This window comes from Ambystoma mexicanum, chromosome 12 (assembly GCF_040938575.1).
Source record: "Ambystoma mexicanum isolate Mex_15411 chromosome 12, UKY_AmexF1_1, whole genome shotgun sequence".
NCBI classification, from domain to species: domain Eukaryota; kingdom Metazoa; phylum Chordata; class Amphibia; order Caudata; family Ambystomatidae; genus Ambystoma; species Ambystoma mexicanum.
The window spans coordinates 452,278,613-452,305,426 of NC_090936.1; the positions used below are offsets into that span (position 1 = coordinate 452,278,613).

The 26,814-nt window shown below is 50.5% G+C and overlaps 1 protein-coding gene across 19 annotated transcripts in view; it reads right to left on the reverse strand.

The window, feature by feature from the left end:
* The window catches only part of MICAL3 (microtubule associated monooxygenase, calponin and LIM domain containing 3), a 2,299,897-nt gene that overhangs the window by 1,517,932 nt on the left and 755,151 nt on the right, over positions 1 to 26,814 (reverse strand). For all 19 annotated transcript variants that reach the window (XM_069628665.1, XM_069628668.1, XM_069628663.1 and 16 more), the window contains one exon: positions 9,218 to 9,318. In XM_069628665.1, coding sequence (XP_069484766.1) covers positions 9,218 to 9,318 — 101 coding nt within the window. The remainder of the gene's footprint in view (positions 1 to 9,217; positions 9,319 to 26,814) is intronic.

The window sequence follows — 26,814 nt, forward strand, 5'->3', positions numbered from 1 at the left end:
GAAATGGGCAGGAAGGGAGCCAAATCCTGTGAAATAGACACCCGAGCACCTGAGTGGGTGAACACGCCTGCTTCAACCAGAGACACAAACAATTAAAGCAACACAAGGAAAACTACCACCCCATCATACCTTGGATGTGGTACAAAGAACAGAAACACAAACATGTATGAGATAACAGAAGGGAAACAAAAACAAAACCCACTAACCAGAATATGGAAAAAGGAACAGTTCTCCAGCATGGGTCTGGCATGGATTCACATGCTCATGAATATTCCCTGTCAGGCTGGTAATCCTATGTAAAGAAAAAATCAGTTTCACTTCTGAACTGTCTTTCTCCTAACAACCAATCACTGGTCTCTGCCCCCAGCCAATGACTGCCTTCTACCTAAGCCCCTCCTCTGCCAGCCATTTTCAGATTTGGTAGCATGTAAAGTGGCAGTAGGACCAAGAGAAGAGCCGCAAAGGGGTAGACGGGAGGGTTCGCATGTGAATCCATGCCAGACCCATGTTGGAGAATAACAGTTATAGCTTAGTAACTTGTTCCTTCTCCAGCAAAGGGTCTGGCATGGATTCACATGCTCATGAATAAAGAATACATAGCAGTACACACATGCACAACCACGGGAGGTGGCAAGGCTCAACATTAAGCATCTCTTACCACCTCACCAGGCTCACTTTCCAGCAAACAAGTTGCACCGCACTGGTTGGCCGATTCTGGACTCCACCCTGGAATCCCTGTCGACGGAGTAGAACTTCATGAAGGTGTGCATCGACCTCCACGTAGCAGCCCTGCAGATGTCAAGCAGGGGCACACCAGACAGGAACGCCGTAGTTGCAGTGATCGCTCTGGTCAAGTGGGCTCTCGGACGGCCAGGCAACGGTTGGTTGTCAACCGGTGATGCAGCCGGAGAGCCACCTGGGAATGGAAGCCTTGGAGAGGGCCTTTCCCTTGGTTGAACAGGGCCAAATTTCACTAAAAGTTACGGCTTCTTCCGAAAACTCTTCATGCAGTCCATAGAACTTCAGCGCTCTAGCCACATCCAGCGAGTGCAAAATCCTCTCAGCCAGCGGGAAGAAAACCGGTAACACCAAGGGCTTGTTTTGATGAAAGTCTGACAGCACCTTGGGCATGAAGGGGGGTGCGTCCATAGCACTACCCTCGTCTTGTGGAATGTCAAATAAGGTGGTTTACAAGAGAGGGCCTGGATCTCTCCCACTCGTCATGCAGAAGTGATGGCCACAAGAAAAGCTGTTTTCCACGACAAAATTTCAGTGGCGCAGAATGCATAGGCTTGAACGGAGGACACATGAGCCTAGTAAGCACCACATTGAGCTCCCACGCCAGAGCCGGAGCCTTCACCGGCAGGAACGAGCAAAATAGTCCTTTGACAAACTCCTTGACCAATCGATGCGACCATAAGGATGATCGTCCTGGAGATCTGGTGTAGCAGGAGATAGCCGCCAGGAGCAGTGACTCGTAAAGGGTCGATCTTCCGAGTACAGCACCAAACAGCAAACCTCTTCCACTTGTACCCATAGCATATGAGAGTAGATGAAACCCTGGCCTTGATAAGCACCACCTTACAATCTGCTGGGAGATCATAGCCCCCAAACTCTAGTGCTGCAGGAGCCATGCCTTCAGGTTCAGCGATCCTGGGTCGTGGTGCAGAATCGCACCTCCTTCCTTGGCGAGAAGATCTGCGACTGCCGGAAGCTTGACTGGAGGGGACGCCGACATATCCAGAAGGATTGGGTGCCATATCTGTCTCGGCCACGCCGGGACCATGTGAGTTGATTGACTAGTCGAATAAGCAATGGAGGGAACGCATACAGAAACAGGCCGTCCCAGGGGAAAAAGAATGTGTCCCCCTGCTCCTTGGCTGGGGAAACCTGCTGGCATACCTCCGGCACTTGGTGTTCGTCGCAAACAGATCCAAAAGGGGATTGCCCCATATGCAGAACAGGTGATCCACTTGGTCCTGCCAAAGTTACCACTCGTGGCAAGAGCGCAGCTCGAATGCTGAGAGAGACTGTTCTTCACTCCTGCCAGAGGAAACGGGATGAGGAACATCCCCCGAGCTACGGCCCAGTGCCATAGATCCTGCGCCTCTATGGAGAGTGCTGGGGATCTGGTGCCCCCCTGCTTCCTGATGTAAGACATTGTGGTAGGATTGTCCGTGAATACCAGCACCACCCTGCCCTTGAGGGACAGCAGGGAGGACTTGAGGGCCCAAAACACTGCTAACAGCTCCAGCACGTTGATGTGCAACGTCTTCTCCTCTGGCAGCCACAGGCCTCTTGTGTGAAGACTTCCGTGTGAGCACCCCAACCTTCCAGTGAGGCATCTGTCGTGACAGTCTCCTGGTACAGTGGGGTCTGGAAATCTGCGCCTCCGGACAGATGTGAGCAGACTCCCCACCATTGTATCGCTCGACAGCGCTCTTGTCCAGCTTGATCTCTTCCTGGAAGCTTCCTGACACTTTTATCCAACGTCCGTCGAGGTAGTCCTGTGGTGGACACATCCGCAGCCTGCATAGACAGATGAGGTAAATGCATTAGAACATAATGCCAAGCAGAGACTTGATGGATCTCACCGTGGCGACCTTTAGGGCCAACAGCCTTTGCACCTTGCCCAAAATGGCCACTATCCTTTCCTCCGACAGACGCCAGGCACGAGTCAGGATCCCAGAAACAGTGTGTCCTGCGATGGAGTCAAACAGGACTTTGCATAGTTCACCGAAAACACCAGATCCGTCAGGAGTTAGACAGTCCTCGCTGTGTGCTTGACGGCGAAGTCCTTTGAGCTTGCTCGGATGAGCCAGTCGTCCAGGTATGGGTTTATGTGGATCCCTCGTAGACGCAGCTGTGCTGACAGGCTGTTGAAAACTCTTGGCGCCAACTTCAATCCAAAGGGAAGGGCCTTGAACTGGTAATGTTGCCCTTGAAACACAAAGCGTAGGAACTTGCGGTGGCCCTTGTGGATGGGGATGTGAAAATAGGCATGTTCCAAGACCAGCGACGATAGAAAATCCCCCTCTTCTAGCTGTCCTAGCGTGTGCTGAAGAGTCACCATCTGGAACTTTTGAGACTTTATGTACTTGTTCAGACGGCGGAGGTCTAGGATGGGCCTCGAACCACCGGTGGTCTTTTTGACAAGGAAGTAACGAGAGTACACTCCGGAGCCCCGTAGCCTCTTTGGGACGAGCTCTATCGCAGCCTTTTTTAGCATGGCCCGCACCTCCAGCAGAAGCTGAGGGACTTGTTTTTTTCTGCCGGGCCACTGGTGGTATATGGGGACACTTCCGTTGGAACTCCAGGGTGTGTCTTTGGGCAAGAGTGTCCAGCACCAAACAGTCGGTGGGGAAGGTATTCCACACGCTGATGAAGTTCGCCAGCTTGCCTCACAATGTGGTGCACCCGTGGGGGCCCGATGCCACAGCTGGTTCAATTCTGTTTTGACATCGAAGCGCCTCCTTGGGGGCCTTGGTGAGGACGATGTCCTCCTCCAGATTTGGCACGTCCCCTGTAGGTCTCCTGGGCCGACTAGCGAGAGAGTTGACTGTAGGACAGAGCACCTCCACCGAATCCTTTGGAAGAAACCTCAGTGTCTGCCTTCATGGCCTGAAGAGACTCGTCCACGGTCTTCCCGAACAAATAGTCCCCGTCGAAGGGCATGTCCAACACCTTCAACTGAACATCATGGTGAATATTTGTGGCCCTCAGCAAGCCCCACCGACGAAGGAAAAAGCTGTTGCCCATTTGGCGGAACCCCATGTCGACGATGTCCATGGCCACTGTAATGGCGTGGTCCAATGCCACCTCACCTTACTGTAGAATCTCCAAAGCTTCTGCCCTCTTGTCGTCGGGAAGGAATTCCAGTATGGGAGCTATCTTCAACCAAAAGCTCCCTGTCATAACATGCCCCATGGCGAGGGCGTTGCCACCCTTGATGGTATGGTAGTCGCTGCCAACGTGATAACTTCGCCCCATGGCGTCCAACTTGTGGGGGTTGGAGGAGGAGGCCGCCGAAGAGAAGGAGCCCGAAGACGACTTTTTTGGCTGCCTCTGAAATCACAGAGTCCGGAGACGGTTAGGATCGCAAGCACTTGGGCGCAGAGACCGGCAACCTGTATTTCTTCTCATAACAGTCCCTTTTCGCCAGGGCCGAGGATGGGTACTTCATGAGGGACAACCCCTCATCCCAAATGTCATCCAACAGCGGGATCGAAAGTACGGTCATCCTCTTCACCTTGCGGTGCTGGTATAGGAAACACTCTTTCTTCTCCTCAGAGACAAGCTGGAATAGCTCCGAGCCCCTGGAGATCATGGCGTGGAATGAGCCTATCTCGTCGGGCGGTGAAGATCTGGGAGGCGGAAATGGGCGATCCCCCAATCTGCAGTCGTCCATGCCAGTGGCCATCGTCGCTGTGTCAGGATCAGTCTCATCCCTGGCGGGGCGAGGGCGGGGGAGGTGGGTATGGTGGGAGGGTGCGGTACGAAGGGTGGCAAGGAGGCAGAGGGTGAACTATCCTCTTCTTGGATGGTGGTTCCCCTGATGGTACAAGCGCCGCGGGAAGGGCCGTCGGCGCAAGAGGCATCCTCGTCCGGATCTCCGAGCATAGGGTATGCAGAGCAGCGAGAATGTCCGAGATATCTCCAGGTGGTTGCGGAGGTGGCTGTGGCGACAGAGGGCCGTTGCGGCTTAGGCTGGTCCTCCAAGCCCTCAACGCCCTGCTGCTCCTCGTCGTCACCTTTATCATCGCCCTCGTCGGGATCGTTGCCATATGGCCTGCTCTCGACACATCGTTCTCCTGGAAGGTCTGGCGGTTGGTAAGCTCCTCCTCTGAGAAGCCGTGCCCTGGAGGGCTACCATGCCCCCCACCTTCTCTGCGACCAAGGGAGACGGTTTTGGTGAAATGATAGGCATCTTCTCTGGGGTCTTTTCGATGGGCAGAAAAGAGGACTCACTCCTGGCAGGCATATTCTTGCCTTTCAAAGCCGTGCCCTGCAGATCTGCCATGGCTGTCTTTGCGAGGGACGCCACCACTCCTTCGATGGAAGGTTGGGCCGTCGTCAGACGTACCTGGGCCTTTACGGCCTTGGTCGAGTCTGCAGCCTTCAACTGTGGCCTTCTCCTTAGGGGTAGGGTCTGAGTCCTGCTCACCCTTGGCCTTCTCCGGAGGGCCTGTCTGGGTCTTCTCCAAGAGCTTGGCCAGATGGTCGGACTTCCTCTTATTTGAAGATCCTGAACGTCGGCTCGTGGACGAAGCCACTGTACTCGCCCTGGCCACAAAGAAGCCAGTCGCAATGGCGCTCCGAGTGACAGTGGACTCGCGGTGCTTAGCCTTATGTTGGGGCCCCGTGAAAGGGGCACCCTCACAGGTCTTAGAAGACCGCTCAACTTTCTTCTGGGCAGGGGAGGTATGCTGCAGAGACTCACCCAGAGCAGGGGCCTTGGCCTGCAGCCACTCGTTGCCTGTGGCGATCACTCAGGGCGCGGGGCACCATGTCCTGACAAGACAGTCATCCTCCACGTGCGTCGGGTCCAAGTGCAGGCAATAGAGGCACAGGGAATGCCCGTCATCCGAAAAGACGTTCGGCAGGCCACAGCCTGGGCAAGTGTTGAACAGGGCCGCTGATTCCTTCTCATCCACCATGTCCACACGGAGTAGGCCTTGAAGCTTCTGGAATCCTCCAAGAAGTAAACTATGAAATTCGTCCTTGAGGGGCGCTGAAGAATCCAAAAACCAGGTCCCCGTTAATCAAAAGGTAGATCGATGGAGCTTGAGGCTCGATTGACCGAAAAAATAGAGTAAAACTCTTATAAAAACGCACAAAATGCAGTAAAAGCCAGAGAGACAAGCACGAGGACACCCAACACTTGAACGTGCGGTAAAAATCTGAATATGATTGATTGATATTTTATTTCTATCGCACTCGTACACAAGTGTTTCAGAGCGCGACAAAGCAAGAGAGGGGAACAGGGGAGAACAAAACAGCGATCTTACTAGGCCCAGTGACATTAAGAACGCGCAAGTGCATGGAAGGGGGAGAGGTGGAAAGTGCAAAGCAGAGGAGAAACAGAAAAATAATAAATAATAAAGGCAACAAACAGTGGTAATGCAGCCAGCAATTTGCAAGTGCTAGGTTTGAGGCAGCAGACAGGGTAGGTCTGATAAGTGCAGGAAGAAAAAGGGGGGGGCTGTATGGGTACAGATACAGACCCCAGTGCAAGGGGTGGCCCGGAGGCAGTGCGGGAGGGTGGCAGGATGAGCAGGTACCTGGTCCCAAATGACAGAGGGTGGCCAGGTGCATGGTGCCGAGAGAGAACAGATCAGCAGGGGAGACAGAGTGGGAGCGAAGGCAGAAGCAAAGAGGAAGGTGTTGAGGTGCTTCCGGAAACTGAGATGGTTCTCCTCAAGTTTTAGGGTGGCAGGGAGGCTGTTCCACAGGGAGGCCCCAGCCGAAGACAGATCTACCCCCAGCTCATTTCTTAGAAAAACGACTGACCCTGAGGGAGTTGGAGGTAGAGGAGAAAAGAGCTCAAGAGGAGAGGTATTTGCGGAGGGATAGCTGAAGGTATTTTGGACCCAGGCCCCAGAAAGCCTTGTGGACAATGCAGAGGGTTTGGAATTTAAACCTTGCATCCAATGGGAGCCAGTGGAGAGATTTCAGAGCTGGAGAGATACGATCCCAGGGCTTGAGGCCAAGGACAAGTCTCGCAGTCCTGGTCTGGATTACTTGCAGAGGGTGGAGAGTAGAGGCAGGTAGATTTAGAAAGAGGCTGTTACAATAGTCCAAGCTAGAGAGAACCAGAGCTTGGGATACCATGAGCTTCTGGGGGAAGGAGAGGAAAGGCAGAGTACCTCTGAGGAGGTGCAGTCGGAAATTTGACTTTTTAGAGACCCCAGAGATGTGGGCGGAGAGGAAAAGGGAGGAGTCAAAGATGAGCCCGAGGTTCTTAGCCTCGCAGGGGGGGGTAGGAGGAGGGCCAAGGGAGGCAGGCCATAGAGTGAGGGGAAAGCATGGTGAAGGTGTGCCGATGAGGAGGATCTCCGTCTTGCTGGCATTCAGACAAAGATCATTGGCGGCACACCAGTCTTGAATGGCAGTTAGGCAATCGGAGATGAGAGAGGGAGAGGAGGTGGCAGAGGGCAGCCTGAAAATGAGTTGTCAGCGTAGCACTGGAAATTTGAGCAGAAAATGGCAATGCAGTGGGCGAGATTTGCCAGGTATTGGTTGAAAAGCCAGGGCGAGAGGTTAGACCCCTTGGGAACACCACAGGTAGAGAGGAAGATAGATGAAAGGAAGGACCCAAGCTGGACCTGGGAGGGTCGATCTGAGAGGAAAGAGGTCAGCCAGGCCAGAGCCTGATCAGTGATACCCAGGTTTTCATGGAGACGGTTGAGCAGGATGGTATGGTTGACCGTGTCGAAGGCAGAAGAGAGATCGAGGAGGATGAGGACAGAGGGAATGTTAGAGTCAAGGTTGGAGAGCAGATCTTCACGGATGTTCAGGAGAGCAGTTTCTGGCAGCTCTGAAGACAGACTGGTGGTCATGGAGACAGCCAATAGAATTGGAATGACCGTTAAGCTGAGAGATGGCCAACTTTTCAGGAGTTTGCCAAGAAAGGGAGCAATGGAAATTGGGCGATAGTTAGCTGGACAAGAATGATCAGCTGTGGGTTTCTTGAGAAGAGGATGCACAAAGGAGTGCTTCAGAGGGGAGGGCAAGGATCCAGAGGCAAAGGAGTGGTTGCAAAAATCAGCAAGGGCCAGAGCGAGGGCGTCAATGTGGTCCTTGATGGTTTTAGAGGAACAGGGATGAACCTGTTTTGAAGGGGAGAGGTGGACAGGATGTCCTGGGTTTTTGAAACGAAGTGAGAGGCAAGGGCATTGCAAAGAGCCTGGGAGGCAACAGGAGGGGTAGAGACTGCAGCAGGGTTGGCCAGCTCCTTGCAGATTTTAAAGAGTTCGGCCGAGTTGTTAGATGCCACAGAGACACGAGCTTGAATGTGGACTCTCTTCTTGGTGAGGACAGAGTCGGTATTGCCTTTGTAGCAGGCAACAGGCCAGTTTGTCAGAGGATGAACAGGAAGTCCTCCATTTCCTCTCAGCTGCCCTACACTTACGTTTAAGTGTAGCTAGGCCAGAGTCATACCAGGAATTGCACTTGGCTTTGGACTTCAAACGGATCCTCATGAGAGGGGCAAGAGCATCAAGCGTATCAGAAATTGAAGTGTAGAGCAGAGACAGGGCTGTGTCGGGATGTGAGACAGCCAAAGGTGGAGGGGGGGAGAGAAAGTGGCGCCAAAAGCCTCAACTGACACGCTTCATGGGCCGGATGTCCGAGAAGGTAGGTGACAGTGTTGGGGTAGGCTTGGCTGCCAGAGGAGGGGCTTAGGTAGAGGGCAGTCATTGGCTGGGGGAGGGGGGGGCAGTATGACCCAGAGACCAGTGATTGGTTGTCAGGAGAAAGACCATTAAGTGAAACTGATTTTTTTCTTTACCGAGGATTCCCAGCCCTACGGGGAATATTCATGAGCATGTGAATCCATGCCAGACCCCATGCTGGAGAACCTCAACTTTCCTCATACACTTCTCACACGGAAACTCACACAACCGCTTCTCCGTAGAGCAAGACGTATGTACGGAACCACACTGCAACAGACAGACACATAACCCGTCACGACAGCACATGGGAACTCTCACCGATCCAATAACCGCACTCAAGTTCAGTGCACGGTGAAAACCGAACTGAAGCTGCCAACAGGACACCACAGCTCTCACTATCCTACTCCCGCTACACCCTACTAACCACACCCCCCCTCTTTCAGATCCGCCAGAGCGCTTAGGGACCAATTCCAGTGGCGTTGGTGCACGGTACAAATACCTTTAATATTAACATAACATTTAACACACATTAGAAATCTGGTGGCATCAGGTCTTTGTACAGAATAATATCAGGCAAATCTACCCTTTATCGTGATGTGAACTTGTCAAATAGAATCTTTTAAAAGTCACAGTTCATTTTTCAATATAGAAAACAGCATAAAATTACTGAATTCGAAGCCTACATCAGGACCTTTCATAATTATATTTTAATACCTACAAAGGAGCTCCCAAGAGGCATAATTTAAACTGTTTTGCAAGTCTCTTCAAAGGTTTCTCTCTGGCAAATATTTGAATTGAATATCTAATACTTTTACTCCACTTACATGCAAGATCACTCCTTTCTCCAGTAGGCTTTGCTTCTTTGCTGTCATTACGAAGTAATGGGTGTCATCTTTGTAATACACAATGTTCTCCAAATCCACACCTGGAAAGGCAAGCAAAAGAAAACTTGACAAGAAGGTTGTAGAAGAGAACTTGGTTTTAGAACTGCAAGTTAGTTGTATTGTAAGAAATTCTGAGCTATTACCAATGTTTAATACTATGGCCGCATAAATGAATGGATGAATGGAGCAGAAGAACAAGTTACTTTCTTACCTGGTAACGTTCTTTCGATGGGATGTTCCGACGACGTATTCCACATCTATGACAGATAATCACCACAGCTGTGCTGCTTCGGAAAATGTTTGGCATCTGCGTCCTGCGTCAATGACGTCGGTACGCTGTCCGAGGGCCTCCGCCGACCCGACGTCATCGGATGTTATAAGAAGGACACGACGCCCGTAGCCTCAGTTGTAGATTTTTCCCAGAACGTGTGGCACCAATCTTCTGCCAGAATGACTACAGAAAGCCTTGCGGAAACGGAAGCTGCAATCGCATAAGAAATTCTGTAGAGGGGCAGGTAGGGAGGGAGCGATGTGGAATAAGTCGTCGGAACATCCCATCGAAAGAACGTTACCAGGTAAGAAAGTAACTTGTTCTTCGAGGGGATTGGTTCGTCCGACGTATTCCACATCTATGACAGACTCCCAAAGCAGAACGTAAGGAGGTGGGAAAAGTTTAGAATGCCCAATCAAATTGCAGAATAGAGGACCACCTTACCAAAGGCCAAATCTTGCCCATGGATAGAATCCAGGGAGTAGTGTTTGACGAAAGTATGGACAGGGGCCCATGTGGCTGCTTCACAAATGTTACAAATGAGAACCCCCCTCTGCAGAGCAGTGGAGGCAGCCTCACCCCTAGTAGAATCGGCCCTCAAGCCTACCAGAGGGTCCTTACCCGCCAGACGGTAGCATTCCGAGGTGGTCAAGATAATCCATCTGGACAAGGTCTGCTTAGTAACAGCTTGACCCAAACGCCTTCCAGCGTATCCTACAAAGAGCTGATCGTCCACTCTGACCCGGGACTCTGACCAGGGACTTTGTTGCGGGCCTTCTGGCCGAAAGCAACACCTCCATCACGTCTTCAGGGAGGTCCCAATCCTTATACCTTAACCTTTCAGAAGCCAAGAATGAAGGTTGAGGGACTTGACCTCTGGATGGAGAACCTGACCTCCCCCCTCCCCTGAAAGCAGATCGTCTCGGTAGGGAAGACGGTTTGGAGGGCAGATGGACGGGTCAAAAAGGTTCGGGTACCACGTTCTCCTGGCCCATGCCGGAGCAATGAGGATCATTCGGGAACCGAACCCCTGTGACCTCTGCAGCACTTGCGGAATGACGGGGACTGGAGGAAACGCATACAGCAGTGGGAAGGACCACTCCACTACGAACGCGTCCCCCAAGGCTCCTCTTGGAGAAAATTCCAGAAAGCAGAATCTTTCACACTTCCGGTTGACACTGGTGGCGGAGAGATCCACTTGAGGGGTCCCCCAAAGGGCGAAGATCTCGATCTCCAGGAGAATCTCCTAAGCAAGCTCCCACTCATGAGAGACCATGCTCTGCCTTCTCAGAGCGTCCCGCGCCACATTTGTTTCTCCGGCCAGATGAACTGCTGAGATGGAAATTTCCTGCTGGATGGCCCAGAACTAGAGCTGCATCGCCTCTGTGCACAGAGGGAGAGACCCTGCCCCCCCCCCCCTTTTTTGTTGAGGTAGTGCACGGCCACTGTGTTGTCCAACAGAATCTGGACATTCTTCCCCCGCACAGCTGGCAGAAAAGCCTTCAGGGCTAGCCTGACGGCCCTCAGCTCCAACAGATTGATATGGAATCTGGACTCCGACGGAGACCAACAACCGTTGACTCAACTCGTTGGCATGAGATCACCATCCCGTGAGGGATGCGTCCGTCACGATCGTCACCTCCGGCCATGGTAGCCAAAATGGAGCCCCCTTCATCAGATTGCCTTCGACGGCCCACCACAGAAGATCCTGGCTGACTGCGGGCGGTACCTGAACGGGGTCCGACATCCTGCCAGTGGACTGCGACCACTGGAGCTTGAGAGCCCATTGCAGAGATTTCATCCGCAACCTTGCCTCTGGCACCAGAAGAATGCAGGATGCCATGAGGCCGAGGAACCTCAAGAACTCGAACGCCGGGAGACTCTGGGCATGTTGAACCTTGTGCACCATCTGCAGAATGTGATGAGCCCTCACCTGGGGAGGCGAACACTGCCCCAGAGATGTGTCAAGCACTACCCAGTACTCCGATGTACTGGAGTACTGGGTAGGTGTCAAGTGGGACTTCAAGTCGAGGGGGAAGCCCAGCTTGTGAAGGGAGTGGCAGGTGACTGACAGATGATCCAGGACTTGCTCGAGAGAGCGCGCCCTGATCAACCAATCGTCCAGGTATGGGTAGACGTGAATCCCCCCCTTTCCTGAGATACGCTGCCACCACCACCATGAGCTTGGTGAAGACCCTCGGGGCGGAGGTCAATCCGAACAGCAGGACCCGAAACTGAAAATGCGAGTCGCCAACCACGAACCTCAGGTACTTCTTGTGCTTGAGATGAATCAGCATATGAAAGCATACGTCCTTGAGGTCGAGAGACACCAACCAGTCCTGAAGCTGAAGGGCCGCCTGGAGGACTTGAGAGTAACCATCTTGAACTTGTCCTTAATGAGGAACTTGTTCAAACCACGCAAGTCCATGATGGGTCTCAATCCCCCCCATCTTTCTTCGAGATCAAAAAATAAGGGGAATACCATCCTTTGTTCCTCTATGCTACAGGCACCAGTTCTATGGCGCCTTTCTCTAGCAGGGATTTGATTTCCTGTGCAAGGAGCAGATCCGGACTCTTCAAAGAGAGATTCCCTGGTGGATTATCGCGAGGACTCTGCCGGAAAGAAAGACAGTAGCCGTGGGCTATGATTTCCAGAACCCACACATCTGAAGTAATGGGACGCCATTCTACAAGATGCTGTGCCAGCCTCCCCCCCCCCCCAACCAGCAAACCATGGGACATGGCCTCATGACTGAGCTGAACCGGATGCGGCAGTGCCTGAGGGCAAAAAGGCAACTGCCCGAGCTGCCTTGGCACCTAGGGTACCTCGTTTTCCACCTCTGATACTGCTACAGTGGCCCCTTTGACTTGCAGCTCCCCTCAATCTACCAAAGGAAGACTTGTATCGAAAGGAACCTCCCCTCCATTGCTGTTGAGGTTGGCGAACTGCAGCGCCCAACAACTTCGCTGCAGCTTTGGAGGTCTGCAACCTCTCAAGGCTCTTGTCAGCCTTGCTGCCAAAAAGATGTTCACCATCAAAGGGCATGCTGAGAAGCCGGGCTTGTACGTCAGGAGCAAACCCCGACTTCTGCAACCACGTAAACCTGCGCATCACGGTGCTCGCCGCCATGGACCGGCTGACACAGTCTGCCATGTCCAGACCCGAGTGAACGGATTCACACATGGCATCCTTGCCATCCTGAACAAGGGCAAGAAAACCATCCCGTTCCACCCCTTCAGGAATATGTTCAGCCGCCAAAGACACACAATTCCACAGAGTGCGAGTGAAACGTGCTAAGGCACACAGAGTGGGCTGCCTGTAAAGCCATACCCCCTGAAGAAAACACTTTCTTCGCCCAGCCATCAAAACGTTTGTCGTCCCCATCATGAGGGATGGTAGGGTATGATGCCTGCTTTGCTGGGGCCGTAGCCACCTGCACCAAACTCTCCGGAGTGGGGTGCGTAGTCAAGTAGCAGGGGCCGCTACTGGCTGGACAGTATTTTTTCGGCAACGACTTGCTCACTGCCACCCTTCTCTGTAAAGCCATATGAAATGGCAGCACCGGGTCAGTGGGTGGACCTTGGTCAAGGATATCTGTCAGGTCATCCTGCAGAAAATCCACTGGTGGCGCAGACCACCCCAAGTACTCAGTCACCCTCAACATGAGGAGCCTGTACGAAGATTCAGCATGCATACCAGGCTCAGGCCTGCCAAACTCGACCTCCGGGGAGGTATCAAGACCACTGGCGTCGTGCAAAGACTGACGCAGGTCTTCCAACTGGCTATGACCAGATAACAGGTCGTCAGGAACCTCATCAGGTAACAAACCTTCCTCAGACCCTCATCCACCTCAGAGATATAATCCAGAGGCTGGATTAACTCCCTGGATGAGGATACAGAAAAAGGTTCAAATATAGGCCTCACTGACTTCTTCAGGGCCTTGCTCAGAGTCTCCACGGATGCACGGGGTACCTCTGGTACAGCCTCCACAAAAGGCATCGAGGGTGTCGACAGACGTCAAAGCCATCGGCGCCACGCTAGACACAGGCCTCGAGGGCGGTGCCCCGAGCGTGTCTTGAACAGGGCCGAGGCGTCGATGACTTCCTCGGAGGAGGAGCCTCGAGAGAGTCCCTCGACGGACATGACGCCAATGGCATCGACGTCTTCTTAGAAGAGCTCACAGGCTCCACCGTTCTTGAGGGCGTTGAGGACTGGGACCTGGAGCAGGCATGACTAGAGCGATTCACCTTGTCCGACCAGGACCTCGAAGGTTCCCGGTGATCGCGCCTACCGCCCGAGCCCGAAGGTGTGCGAATGGTGGCCCAAGCGCGTTCCTTGCCAGCTTCTCTCGAAGGCACGTACGAAACGGAGCCCTGCGACTCGAAAATCGCCATCAATTCCTTAAAAATGCATCCCATGCCGCAGGAGAGGAATGCTTGGTAGGACAAGCTACCCGCCATCTGGCGGAGTCCTCGTACAAGGACGGGGAAGGCAACTGGTGATGGCGCTTCCGCGAGTGCCTCGAGGAGGCAGAGTGATGGCGGGAACCACTCTGGGACCGAGACCCCCTGGACTTCCCCCCGATGACATGGAGAGTCGCCCCTCGGATCGTCGGTCGGAAGCCCAGCAGATTTCAACTTTCGGGGTTTGGAAACCCTACCTACAGAAAGCTTCTTCCACTCCTGCAAGGCCTTCGACGTGAACGACTGGCAATCGTCACAGTCATCGGTGGCGTGGTCCTCGCCGAGGCACCAGAAGCAGACGTCGTGCGGGTCCGTACGTGACATCTTGGAACCGCAGTCCCAACACTTCTTGAATCCCGACCACGGGGTAGAAGACAAAGACATGATATCTTCACAAACATCAAGTTCGAAGAACCGATAGAACAGAAGAACCGAGGCGCGCCGAGATCTCCGAAGCGAACACGTTAATGGAAAAAACAGAACTGAGGCTACAGGCGTCGTGCATCCTACTTATAACATCCGGTGATGTCGGCTCGACAGAGGCCCTCGAGGACAGCGTATCGACGTCATCTACGCAGAAAATGTTCCAAAGCAGCACAGCTGTGGTGATTATCTGTCATAGATGTGGAATACGTCGGAGGAACCAATCCTCTCGAATATCTTAACTGTGCATGAAAGCATACTACCATGATAATATAGGCAAGACAGGTCGTAATAGAACCCTGTCCAATCAACACAAGACCATCAGGGACTTAATCCATCCAGTGCAGCATTATTTCATTGGTGTCCACAAAACGTGAACCAGGGGCAAATCCATGTGGTAATGGCAAACAGGATTGAGAGTCCATTACTGACGCTGGTCCTTAACTCACAAAAAGCATTCTGCTGTATCGAATGGAGCAAGACGTTTCATTTGAAGCCGACCAAGTTTGAGTAAGAGCTCCTGAAATCGATTAAGGCCTTTACACTTTAGTCCTGGCTCACTGTGGATGCCCAACACGGCATGTGTTTACAATGGTAGGAAGATGCTTAATCTTAAGTGTGTCCTTGCAGCCAGCTGTGCCCGCCCACCTTGTCACAGTAATATTGTTTTTTCCAAAACAAAAAGGGGTTTGCTCCGGATTGACTTCATATGCAAGATACAAATTTATGTTTTAAACAAGTGCCTGAAGAAATTACGTGAGACTATAAGTACTAGATGCCTTCAAAAACAAAAATGTTTACATTATTGAAATTCATTAGCATATATCCCAATAAATAAGATACATTACTTAAAAAAATACCAACTAAACAACCTCAACACATTTTAATCACGCTAGTTCTCAATTAATTCATATTGCATTCAATCTCCCAAATCATGCATTTTTTTGTATAACAAACTTTAATCACTGCAATTCGCTGGTTAATTCGTACAGTTCTCATATCACATGGGATATATATCCAGTTATATTTCTGGTATACACAGTCCTGATGATTGGTAGGTCTACATGTTTCGACCAATGAATTTCCTCACTTTGTGTAGTCTTCCGAATCGAACAACCTCATCACCGTTTCCCTGGAAGGAAGCCTCTTACACGGCCAGACAAAAGCAGAAGCTACCCGACTCTGACCCTGGGGTTGGTTATCAGCAGGAAGACCACATGGGCGAGGACAAGGTGCAGGACACCGGAAAAGACTAAGCCAAGACAACCCTTCAGTCATAACTTGGTGACAAAAATGTGCCATTGCAACGTTCCTATATGCGTTCCTATATGACTTATTGTAATATAGTGACTGACTTCCCAAGTTTGTCTAGTCTAGAATTTAATTTACCTCCCCCAACCATCCTTTTTGGTATTGGGACGAGGAATAGGGATGAGTAATGAAGATGACTCAACACGGTAAGCCAATGCCACGTTTAGTCATTGGAAAGTGCAAAGAAAGACTGGGGCATTTAAAAAGGGTACATGTGAACCAAATTGGAGAAAATGAGAGCGCCAGAGACTGGAGAGGCACCTAACGGATGCTGACACTGTGAAGGACGCCGAAGTTGAGCAGACTGCAGAGCGCAGCGAAGAGGCCAATGGGCACGGTGTGCAGAGAAGCCGGGTCGAAAGAAGTTCACTGCTTTTGTGTTTTGGGCAGTCAGAGCTGCTGAACACAGAGGAAGGCAAAGTGGGAAGTGAACAACTCACAAGGCGCACTGCTAGTCAATGGACCAGGAGCACAGACGTCAGTGAAACACAATGAACGCTGAAGACGCTGCACACAGCCAGTAAGCCCAGGGAGTGTGAGCGGGTTACCAGGACAATTCAGGCCAAATGCTGTCCACCGCATACTACGCAAGAGAGCCTAAGTAAAGGCAGTAAAATGATTACAGATATAAATATTATTGAAAGAAAGAGCCAAAGTAAAGGCAGTAGAATTATTACAGAATCATTGTTGAGGAAAAGAGCCTAACTAAAGGCAGTGGACCTACTGCAATACCAAACACTTGAGAGAAAGCGCCTAAGTGGAACAAATGCAGACACAAACATTGTTGAGAACATGAACTTAAAAAAAAGGCAGTAGAGATAATGAGAAAGGGTTGCTGACCCAATATTAGAGAAGTGTTGTGAGCTGGCTACAAGAGAAATTGAACAGAGTAGAGAAGCTCTGGCAGGTTAGTGAACCAGCAAAAAGTGAGTCTGGGACTCGCACCCAAGCATGAAAGTGTCGATACCCTGGCAGATGAGTAAACCAGGGGTAAGCAGATAAAGGATAAAAAAGGGATGGTTCATAGCCCTTTTTCATTAACAAGGAACTATACCCCAAGCCGGAAAGTATACCAGGGAAAAGAAGGATAATCGATAAAGTGTGCAACAGAAAAGGGAAGACTCATACCCCTTTAAGGATTGAAGAGAACCAAGTTGTGATTCAAGAGAATTGCATACTTTTGAGGAGGCTCAAAGGAAGAGTTTTCCCCCCTTGAACAACTTGGAACTGTGATAAAATATATTCAAAACCCCTGGACGGAATCTAGCCGAAGGGAAGGGCCCTTTCCTAGTGGAACTTTATTTCTTATCTTTTCTGCACCTTAGAAATATGTTTGAAACTTCAAGTGAAAGCTTAAGTCTATAGCTTTGAGAAATCCCCATTTTCAATGTAGATTTAGTTTACAGTGCAAGGAGCAGTTTAGGATTTTGGACACAGGACTGAAGACGCTTTGTTTAACATCCTGACACAGACGTTCATTAGTTTTGTTGAGGCAGTGATACCCCTCCGAGTTGGGGATAGATAGGATTTCCCTAACTCCACTTATTATTTTGCCAATAAATGTTTATAACCAAAACTTAACATGCCAATGTGTCAAAGTCTTACTCTTGACCCCTTACAGTCGCATTAAGGTTTTCAGGATGATACAACACAATATAATTTTTTGTGCGGATTCATTCCTTGATTAATTCATATATTTTATATATTTTTCATGCAGGTTTGATCTTTTTTCATGGAGTTTGTGCCGTAGTATGTAGGGTATGCATAGTACCGTACATTGTGGTACGCATATCGGTGAGTTAGTAAAAAAGTGACAGTTATTTCATATATTGCTAAATCAAAGTAGCAATACTCTAACATTTATGTTAATAGGTCTCTGTGTTAGTCTGAATTAAATTTTCTTTATGATAATTTTTTGTCTCACAGTGATCTCCTTTGAGCTAGCAACCATCTATCTCCGCTGCCACCGCTTGGTGACCTCCTTTTACGTCCATGACTAGGGTAGCCTTTGACCCTCACCCCCCTTTTTTGACATTCCTCTCTAATCCACTAGAGTCAGGCCCCCCTTACCAAAAGAGGGTTTTGCCCTTATTTCTCATGGCCCATATGGCTGCCAAGTAGGTGCCGCAGGTGTCCATTTGCACCCCTGAGTGAGCGAGGTGTGCAGAGAATGAGAGCACATTGTCCAATTTGCAAGTAAGGGGGTCAATCTCCTTAGAGAGTTGGCCCAGTGACAGAACCTGGTCCATTTACTCTTGTACTGGCTCCTAGTAGCCATGCTCCTAGCGCCCTGAATGATGTCCAGGTTAGCCTGAGACAGGCTCAAATGCTTCAGTGTTACCTGTTCAAGAACCACGCTGCAAGGGCTAATTTCTGTGGAGCGGGGTGGATGACTTCCTCGCAACTCCTGCACCTGGGAACTTTTCTGTATCCCTACAGTCCCCAAACCGTGTCTGCACTCACCCTGCACTTGCCACCAGCTGGCCGTTCTTTATTTATTTTGTTATTTTACTATCCCATGTACTGCACTTTACCCTCCCCTCCGCCCCCCGCACTTTTCTTTTCCCCTTCCCTTGCACGACCTGAATGACACCTGGCCTAGTAAGATCGTTGTCTGTCTTCCCTCTGTTCCCCTCCCTTGCCTCGTCGCGCCTTGAAACACTTGTGTATAGGCGCGTTATGAATGTCCTACATACCCTGAGGGGAGCTGGGCCCAGCGGCAGGTGAATGGGTGGCCTGTCCGAGAGGCTGAGGAGCTCAAAGAACCATTGTCTTGCCGTCCACCACAGAGCTATCAGAATGATGCAAAGGTGTAGATCACCCTGTGGATCCAGGGTGTGGGAGGGAATGCATACGCTGTCATGTCATGTCATTCCAATGTATCTGGAATGCGTGGCCTAGGGCGCCGGGCCTTGCCCCTGCCAGGACCCGAACTGCTGGCACTTCCTGTTGGACCAGGTGGCAAAGAGGTCCACCTGAGTATGCCCCCATCTGCTGAAGACCCCCGAGCAGGACCTGATCGTTCAATTGCCATTCGTAATTGTCTGCTCCCAGTCTGCCGAGTCTGTCTGCTTCCAGGTTGGACTCTCCCGGGAGGTGGAGTGCAGTCAGGTAGATGTTCTCCAGGGCCCATTCCCACATGCCGACTGCTAGGCTGCACAGGGAAGGGGACCTGGTGCCACCCTGCTTGTTGACATAATAAATGCCGGTGGAGTTGTCCGTCTAGATGAGGACGACCTTGCCCCCCAATGAGCGGAAGAAAAGCCTTGAGAACTAGCCAGACAGCCTTCGGCTCCAGCCAATTGATATGAGATTCCTGCTCCTGCAGGGACCAGACTTCAGGGTCACTGTAGTTGTCCAGCGTAGCCCCCCTGTCTTTCAGGGAGGACTCCGTGGTGATGGTGACCTGAGGGGGTGCCTGCCGGAAGGGCCTGCCATGCAGGTTGCAGTCCCTGGACCACCAGGTGAGGCCAGGTTGTAGAGAAGGAGGAATGCTGATAAGCTCCGCTTGGGATCCCCGCTTCTGCATCCATGAGGCTGCAAAGTGCAGCTGTAATCTCATCAAGTGTCTCGTGTGGGGGACGGACAGTAGGACAGATACCATGATCCCCAGTAAATGATGGCACCACCAGGCCGAGGTCACCTCTCGGCTGAGGATGTGGCTTGCGGCCCTCTTGATGGCCACGACCTTGTCCTCCGAGGGGAACACTCTCTCGGAGCTTGTGTTCCATATGAGGCCCAGAAAGGTCCGGCTATGCGTAGGCTGCAGCTGAGATTTCTTGTGGTTGAAAAAAAAATCCCAGCTTGTGGAGTGTGATCATAAGGGCGGAGGAAGTGTGGTGCACTACCTCCGGAGAAATCGCCATGACGAGCCAGTCGTTCAGGTACGGGTAGACGTGGGGGCCCTGGGCCCTGAGGTGGGCCGCCGCTGCATTCATCAGTCTGGTAAACACCCTAAGGCCCGAGTTGTGGCCAAAGGGTAGAACCTTGTATTGGAAATGTCATCCCATGATCCTGAACCGTTGAAAGGAGCGAGGAGGCTGCCAAATCGGGACGTGTAGGTATGCGTCCCTTCAGATCCAGAGAGAATATCCAGTCTCCCCTGCACAGTGTCTCCGCAATGAGTGCTGGTGTAACCATCTTGAATTGACGAGGGAGGTAGAGGTTGAGGTTGGAGAGGTCCAACAAAACTCTCAAGCTAGCCAGGTTCTTATTTTGTATAGCCAAAATCCTGGAGTAGAAGCCCAAGCCTTGTGGACCTATTCCACTGCCTGGCTCTGGACGAGTACACAAACCTCCACCAACAGAGTTGCTGTCCCAATCTGTGGGAGTGGAGGGGAGGAGAAGTGAGGGATCGGCAGACGGTACCCCGTGGAAACTACAGATAGGATCCAGGGGTCTGCGAACCTTGATGCCAGAACTGTGCGTGAAGGGCAAGCTTGCCCCCACCAGAGACATGTGGATCCAAAGGACGCATCATGCCTTCTCTTCTTTCCCCGAGGCTGGTGCTGAGGAGGGGGATTGAAAGAAGCCCTTGCTCCCCCCCCCCCTTTTGTTGCTTAAGCCGGTGCTGACACAGAATGGTCAGGCTATCTGGACCTCTGTTCTTGGAAGCCCCGGAACTCGCCGAACACCCGCCCCCTTATCGGAGAGTAGATGCGACTGGGTGTACGCCTTGGGGGTGGCCTTCGTAAAGATAAATACTTTGCAGTTTGTGAACGTTTTTTCTTTTTATATAGCTCCTGGTCGGTGGTGGAGTAAAAGAGGTTGCCACCCTCGAAAGGAAGGCCCAATATGCGTTCTTGGACATCCGGGTTGAACTTGGTAGCCTGAAGGCAGGCAGTCCTTCTCGTCTGTGGCGATACAGATGGCCCGGCCTGAGGTGTCAATGTGGGCCACAGTGGACTCCATGATGTCCTGCACCACCAATTTAGCCTCTGCCAGCCCCGCCTTGAAACGTTCATGGCTCTGCACAAGAAGTTCTAGAAGTCATTAAGCTATTTCAGGACAATGCCTCGGTTTAACAGCTGCCAGCATAGCATCCACATTGGATTGACGAAGGTGCAGTGAAGCGTTGGAACCAACTTTCTTTTCATATGCATCTTCTCCTCCTTGTGTAGAAGTGCCAAGGAAGAGGTGGCAGAGGACGACTGAGGCTTGGAGTAGATTGATGCCGCAGCATTGACCGAAGAGTGTGGTTGAGGGTGCGCAGACAGCAAGAGTAGATCCCTCTTCAATTGCCTATACTTGGCGTTGAGACGCCAATTGACAGGCTGGGCCGAATGGGGTTTAAGCCATCCCTTCTCGGCCAAGGTGACAACACCCTTCTGCATCGTGATCCCCTGCTCTAGCCACGGGGCATAGAGTTAGGACCTCAGGCAGAACCCCCACCTCCGGTTCAACTTCGGGTTGAGAAAGCCCAACTACTCTGCCAAACCTGTGAGCCGTTCATGGAAGGCCTTGGCCGACAACAGAGTGTCGGGGTCCTCCTCCTCCTAGTCAGTGTCCACCAGGGCTGCAGTGTGGAATCATGAGCCGGTAGCTGCTGCGGGGGTTAGTGTAGAACCGCCTAAACTGTGGGAGGCAGGGGAGCCCGAATCAAAGGAACCGGCAAGGGCTGCACTGGGGCCTGTGGCGCTGGAGCCATAGGAGGAATGACTAAAGGTGCAGGCGGATGGGCCTGAAGGAGCATGTCCCTGATCACATCCCGAAAGATGCAACCCATCTCTCATGAGAGTGAGAAACTAAAAAAAACCTGTCCTCACAAGCCAGTGGGGTGGCAGGTGATGTTAACAGGGTAGTGGGTGGCTGCTGGAGCCCGTACATACCGTCTTGCCAGTTGCGGGGTAAATCTGCCCAGCGATGCTGATGGTACAAGCTGTAGGCCATGTACCTGGTGGACACCAGTCCCCCTTGTAACTCCATCTCCCACCTGCTTCGCACCAAGGGGCAGTATCGGGTGTGGCAGCCATCTTGTCGAGCTGCGTGCCAAAGTTGTGTTGCTTGGCCCACTGGGCCCGGCCTCCTCCGGGACTCTTGGCGGTGGAGCATGAGACCTACCCTACACTTCAGGACGGGACCTGGTAGGCGTGTTTTGCCCTCTGCAGTATCGTTGGTAGTGCTGCGTGCAGGCACCCCCCCTCGGCCATCTGACCAGTCTAGGGCGTAGCCCCTCAGGTGCACACCAAGTAAATTAACCTTGCGGTCCCTCAGCACTATCCCTGGAAGGATCTAATGAACCCCTCGGATGATTTGATCCTTTTGGATCGAACACAATTAAACAGGGAGAGGGACTGCAAAGACCGCTGAATGCCGTCGACGCGAATGGCCCAAAAGTCAATATGGCTAAATCAAGAACCTTGACTCTATGTCATGATGCATATCCCTGGGGACCCAGACCAGGTCCAGCAACCCCGGAAGCAGGCATCAAGTTATTTTGGGCAAGCCCAAAAACCCCTGCTAGGGGCTTTTTGGGTGCGGTCCTGGCGCCTATGGCACCAGGCTCAGAGTAGAACTTGCCTGATGCAGACCATGCTGCAAGAGCTCCAAGCCAAATGAGGCTTGGAAGGGATTATTTTACCTAGGGACTATTTTTTTTTTTACTCGGGCGGGGCTGGGGAGGAATACCTGGGACTACTTTGGAGGCTATTTAAACCACCCCCGAAGAGCAGCACACGCTTCGTGTTATTCTGCATCCAGCAGCGTAACGCTCACCGTGCCTGCAAGTCTGCATCCAGTCTTCTGCCACGCCCGCCTCGAGTTAAGAGCTCCTAGAAAAAGGGAGAAAGAAGGAGAAAAGGTTAGAACAAGAGAAATACCTTTGATCCTTACCTGAATTCCCGATCCATTGCGCCTTCGAGCTGGAAGAAAAGTTATTTTATGCGCGTCGCCCTCGCCTGTCTGCAGCGCCGCGCTGCCCTCACCGGCCTTCGCAGCATCTTCACATTCCACCGCATCCTCCTGCATGTTCCCGCCGCATTCCGGCACCTAAGGAGTAGACAAGAACAGCAAGGTGAGCCAAGGGAATACACAGAGGAATATTAGTAACACCCCCATAGACTTACCTGATTTTACCACCGGGGGTACTATTCCTCTTCACGGGTCGGCGCAGCTTACACTGCATCTTCGCCGAACCCTGGCCCCTAAGGGGAAACAAAAGGACAGCAAGGTGAAACAAAGGGACTATCAAGGGGAACCCTCCTCACCACATTAGACTTACCTGATTTTACCGCCAGAGGTATTATTCCCCGAGACTTCATACTTTCTCTCAGTGCCTGAATAAGGGAGAAAGCAACAGGTTACATATTGACATTTATCGAACTGTGTTGGAAATACAAATCCTTACCAGAATATTACCGGTTGCCACGAGGAACTCTTCACTAGGGTCAAGCTGCAATCTGCAAGGAATAGGACAAGAGTGAAAGTCAGGCATTTGAACTCTTACGAACTACATACTTTTCGGAGTCAATATTGTTCTGGAACTCACCAATTCCTTCGAGCCAGTGAAGCAACTGGTTATCAACGCGCCCCTGCGTTCAATGCAGGATGGAGAGCTCATCTTTTCAAACCATCAGGTGAGACTATAAGAGGGGACATCAAAGGTGATCCGTGGGGAGAACAGCGGGGTGGGGGGGATTTACACTCAACTCCATGGGTGGTTAATTCCCTTTCTCCATTTGCAGAAGAATATTCCTACGGGCCAGGCAAACTAAGCTAGGTGGGCCAGTCCAGTCCGTCATCTCGGCCCTACGCGTCACATTGGTGGAGACCGCAGCTGTCCAGTTCAGATCGACGCCTCTGTGGAAGTCAGGTGAGCGCAACACTTTAGGGGGGCTAAAACCGGACAGAAGATATCCACCAAACAGGCGTGGTTCTTAAAGGGAGAAAAAATCATGGAAGTTTCGAAAATCATCTATTTGGGAATGTGTGTAAACAATAGTGCAGTGGATGCACCCTGAGAGGCCTACTAAAGAAGCAAGTTAAGAAATGTGGCCTCCCAAGTGCGTTTAATCAAATCAAAACACTGCAAGTTTTCCCTCCTGCCAGTGATCGATTTTTATAGACTGAAAGTGGTGCCAACAGTGACATATAGAGAAGTGGCTTCACTTTACCAGCGGCGGTATGGCCCAAATTGGACGGCTTATTCTGGAGATCGGTTTCCTTCGCTGCCAGCAAGTTTGCCGATTCAACTAATAAGAGGAACTGGGTCTATACTCACTAAATTCAATTACCCAATGGAAAACTCTGGCATTCTATCGTAAGTGCTTGTTGGGAACGCCAGAGAGCGGCTTCAAAGTGCTAAATAAAGCTCTACAGCACAATACGGTAATGGTCCTCGTGGCATGGAAAAATTCTTGTGTAACCATTCTTTATGATCTACGTGCTTCAGAAGACATCTTAAAGAGTAACCTGGCAAAGGTGAAACGTAAATTATTCGACCAAGATTGGATCAATACTCGGGAAATGGTAAGAAAAATGAACCTTTATGGCCACAAGGGGCCAGACGATAGATCCATAAGGTAAACCATTAAGACACTACATATTTGAGAAGCCAATTCATGAGTTTCCATTTGAATCCAATGCCTACACTAGAAATCACAGAGGTAAGAAAAGCAAAACATGACAAACTATGAATACAGACTATGCAAAGGTCAGAAGGAAACATTGTTCCACGTGAGTTTAGTGGGCCCTGTTTTAAAACTGCAAAGAACGAGGTGGCTGGGCAAATTCTTTTTGCTTCTTTCTACAGTGACAGGGAGGAATGGTGGGCTATCCTGCTACAAGGAGAGCAAGTTTCGTTAACACTGGCCCTATTAACATTTCAGAGGGAAGTGTTTTCGCTAATAGACAAAAAGCAAGATCCTCAGCCAATCACTTAATACTGTTTTTCTGAATTGATAATTTCTCCGTTATGAACTTCGTTAAAGGCGGGGGCCAGGACCCCTGCTGATGTTGTAAATAATTTTACTTTTTTAAAGTACTTTGCGTATTTTGTTTTCTGTTTTAGAGCTGTATATGGATTTGATAAATAGCTGTAAGGTTTATCTCTTAAACCAAATGCTAATACAAATTAAAAAAAATAGCTGTAGATAATTGCTTTTTAGGTTGTATTGAAACTAAGTTATAAATTCTATTATAGTTTATCATTATAACTATTTTTAGCTATGTATCATGTTAAATCGTGGTTTTGTCTTATTATTATGCACATGTTTATTAATTATAGAAATGTGTTAAAAAAGGTTTAATCAAAATATCACTATAAAAAAATAAAAACTATGTTGCACACTATAAAAAGGATACTTTTCCGACCTAAATGGTGTTGAATCATGCAACCACCGGAGTCCCCAGATTAACAAAGTTAGGCTGGGCAGAAGGGAGACAAGTGCTTGCCAAAATCGAAGTGCAACTGCATGCAGTCAAATGTCACGCCAAGATCTGACAAGCCTCTAGCCGTGCAACTGCGTTGAGGCTATGTTCTAAACAGAGGGATTTTCAAGATGCCACTACATGCCGCAGGCTCCTTCGAAACCTCTCCATTGTAGGCCAAAGAGGAGAAAATACATACACCCACTGAGCGACACCAAGATCTAATTCTGAAAGAGAGATGAAGAGGAAAGCTCAATAAAGAGTATAACCAATCCCAGGGAGGGAGGCAAAGAATTCTAGGAAGTGACAAGAGTCAATTGCACTGGAGTCTCAGGGGCATAAAATGGGCTGTGGGTTAAGTCTTTCAGGGTCTTAGTCTCAGAGGGAGCATGCGTTCCTGCAGATGCTCCCTTGATATAATGCAAGGCTGCAGGACAGAGAAAACCGGAGATCCTGCTGCTTGGAGGAAGGCAGTGCAAGCCCGGGGATACTGGAAGGAGAAGTGGAGGGCTACCAAGCCCTGGAAGAGGAAGGCTGACCAGGAGAACCAAACAGCCCCTTTAGAATCCCTGGGGGGAACCGGAAAGGGAAAGGTTTACCACCAGCAATCCTCAAGGAGGGCCGAGGCAAAGACCCTGAATGGCAGGGAGGGAGACAATACATTAAAGTCAAGGTCCCGGAGGGTACTTGTCCCAAATCCCAAACGTCCCAATGTCCAGGAGGGGGACTGCTTGAGAATCCTGAGAAACATAAGGTCTACAAGAGATTGGACATGAAAATTTAGCAACCGAATGTGTAGGATAGACCTGAGAATCCTCAAGACCAGAGAGTGGGTAGAAACCTATGAGTGAAGGTTGTAAAGCTACGGTGAGGCCCAAAAAGAGAAGAGACTACTGAAGAATCAATTAGGAAAGGAGCTGAGCGTGGAAGAGCAGCTTAAGGACGTCCAGACTAACTACCACCTATAGGAGCCCACCCACAAACCTTTGTTTGAATTAACTAAGGCGAAGGCTAAGCATAGGATTTACAGACAGTTTCTTTGGACAATCATGATTGTTAGCATAGGGTAGTTGGGAGGCATAACACTCATTAAGAAGAGGATTGAGACCTTCCTGTTGGACACACCATTTGAACGTTTTAGGTTTCATTTGTAGTGTAGGATGTCCCAGAAGGGAAGGACTTCTAAAGATTAGGTATTACTTGGAGTGGATATTTTGGGAGATCTAGAACCGAAGAAACAGTTAGCCCATCAGGACACTGGTTTTAAAGGTTCACCAAGTAATTTGTCTCACCCGAACCTTCAGAATGCTGTTGTGAAAACGAGGAGGGGTCAAACCATATGCATTGGGATTGATGCATTAACCAAGCAATGTGGACTACTCGAGACAATGCATTTGTTTTTCAACCCCTACCATCCCTACCTGCAATTTTACCAACTCACCCCCTATCATTAATACTGCGATGATTTAAACTGTGTATTGTAAAAAAAAGAAAAAACAAAAAAAAGGTGGATTCTAGACAATGTTTTGCTACAGTCGCGTTGTGATTTTATGTACTTGGAGATTTTTTCTTTTTCTCTTTCCAATTCCGATACATCTACCTTTAACTGTGCTCCTCCTACTTATCCCGATGTTCCCCTGTGCTCATTCTCAAAATCCAACCATCTCTTATTCATCATCTCAATGTGCTTCATTCCACTCAT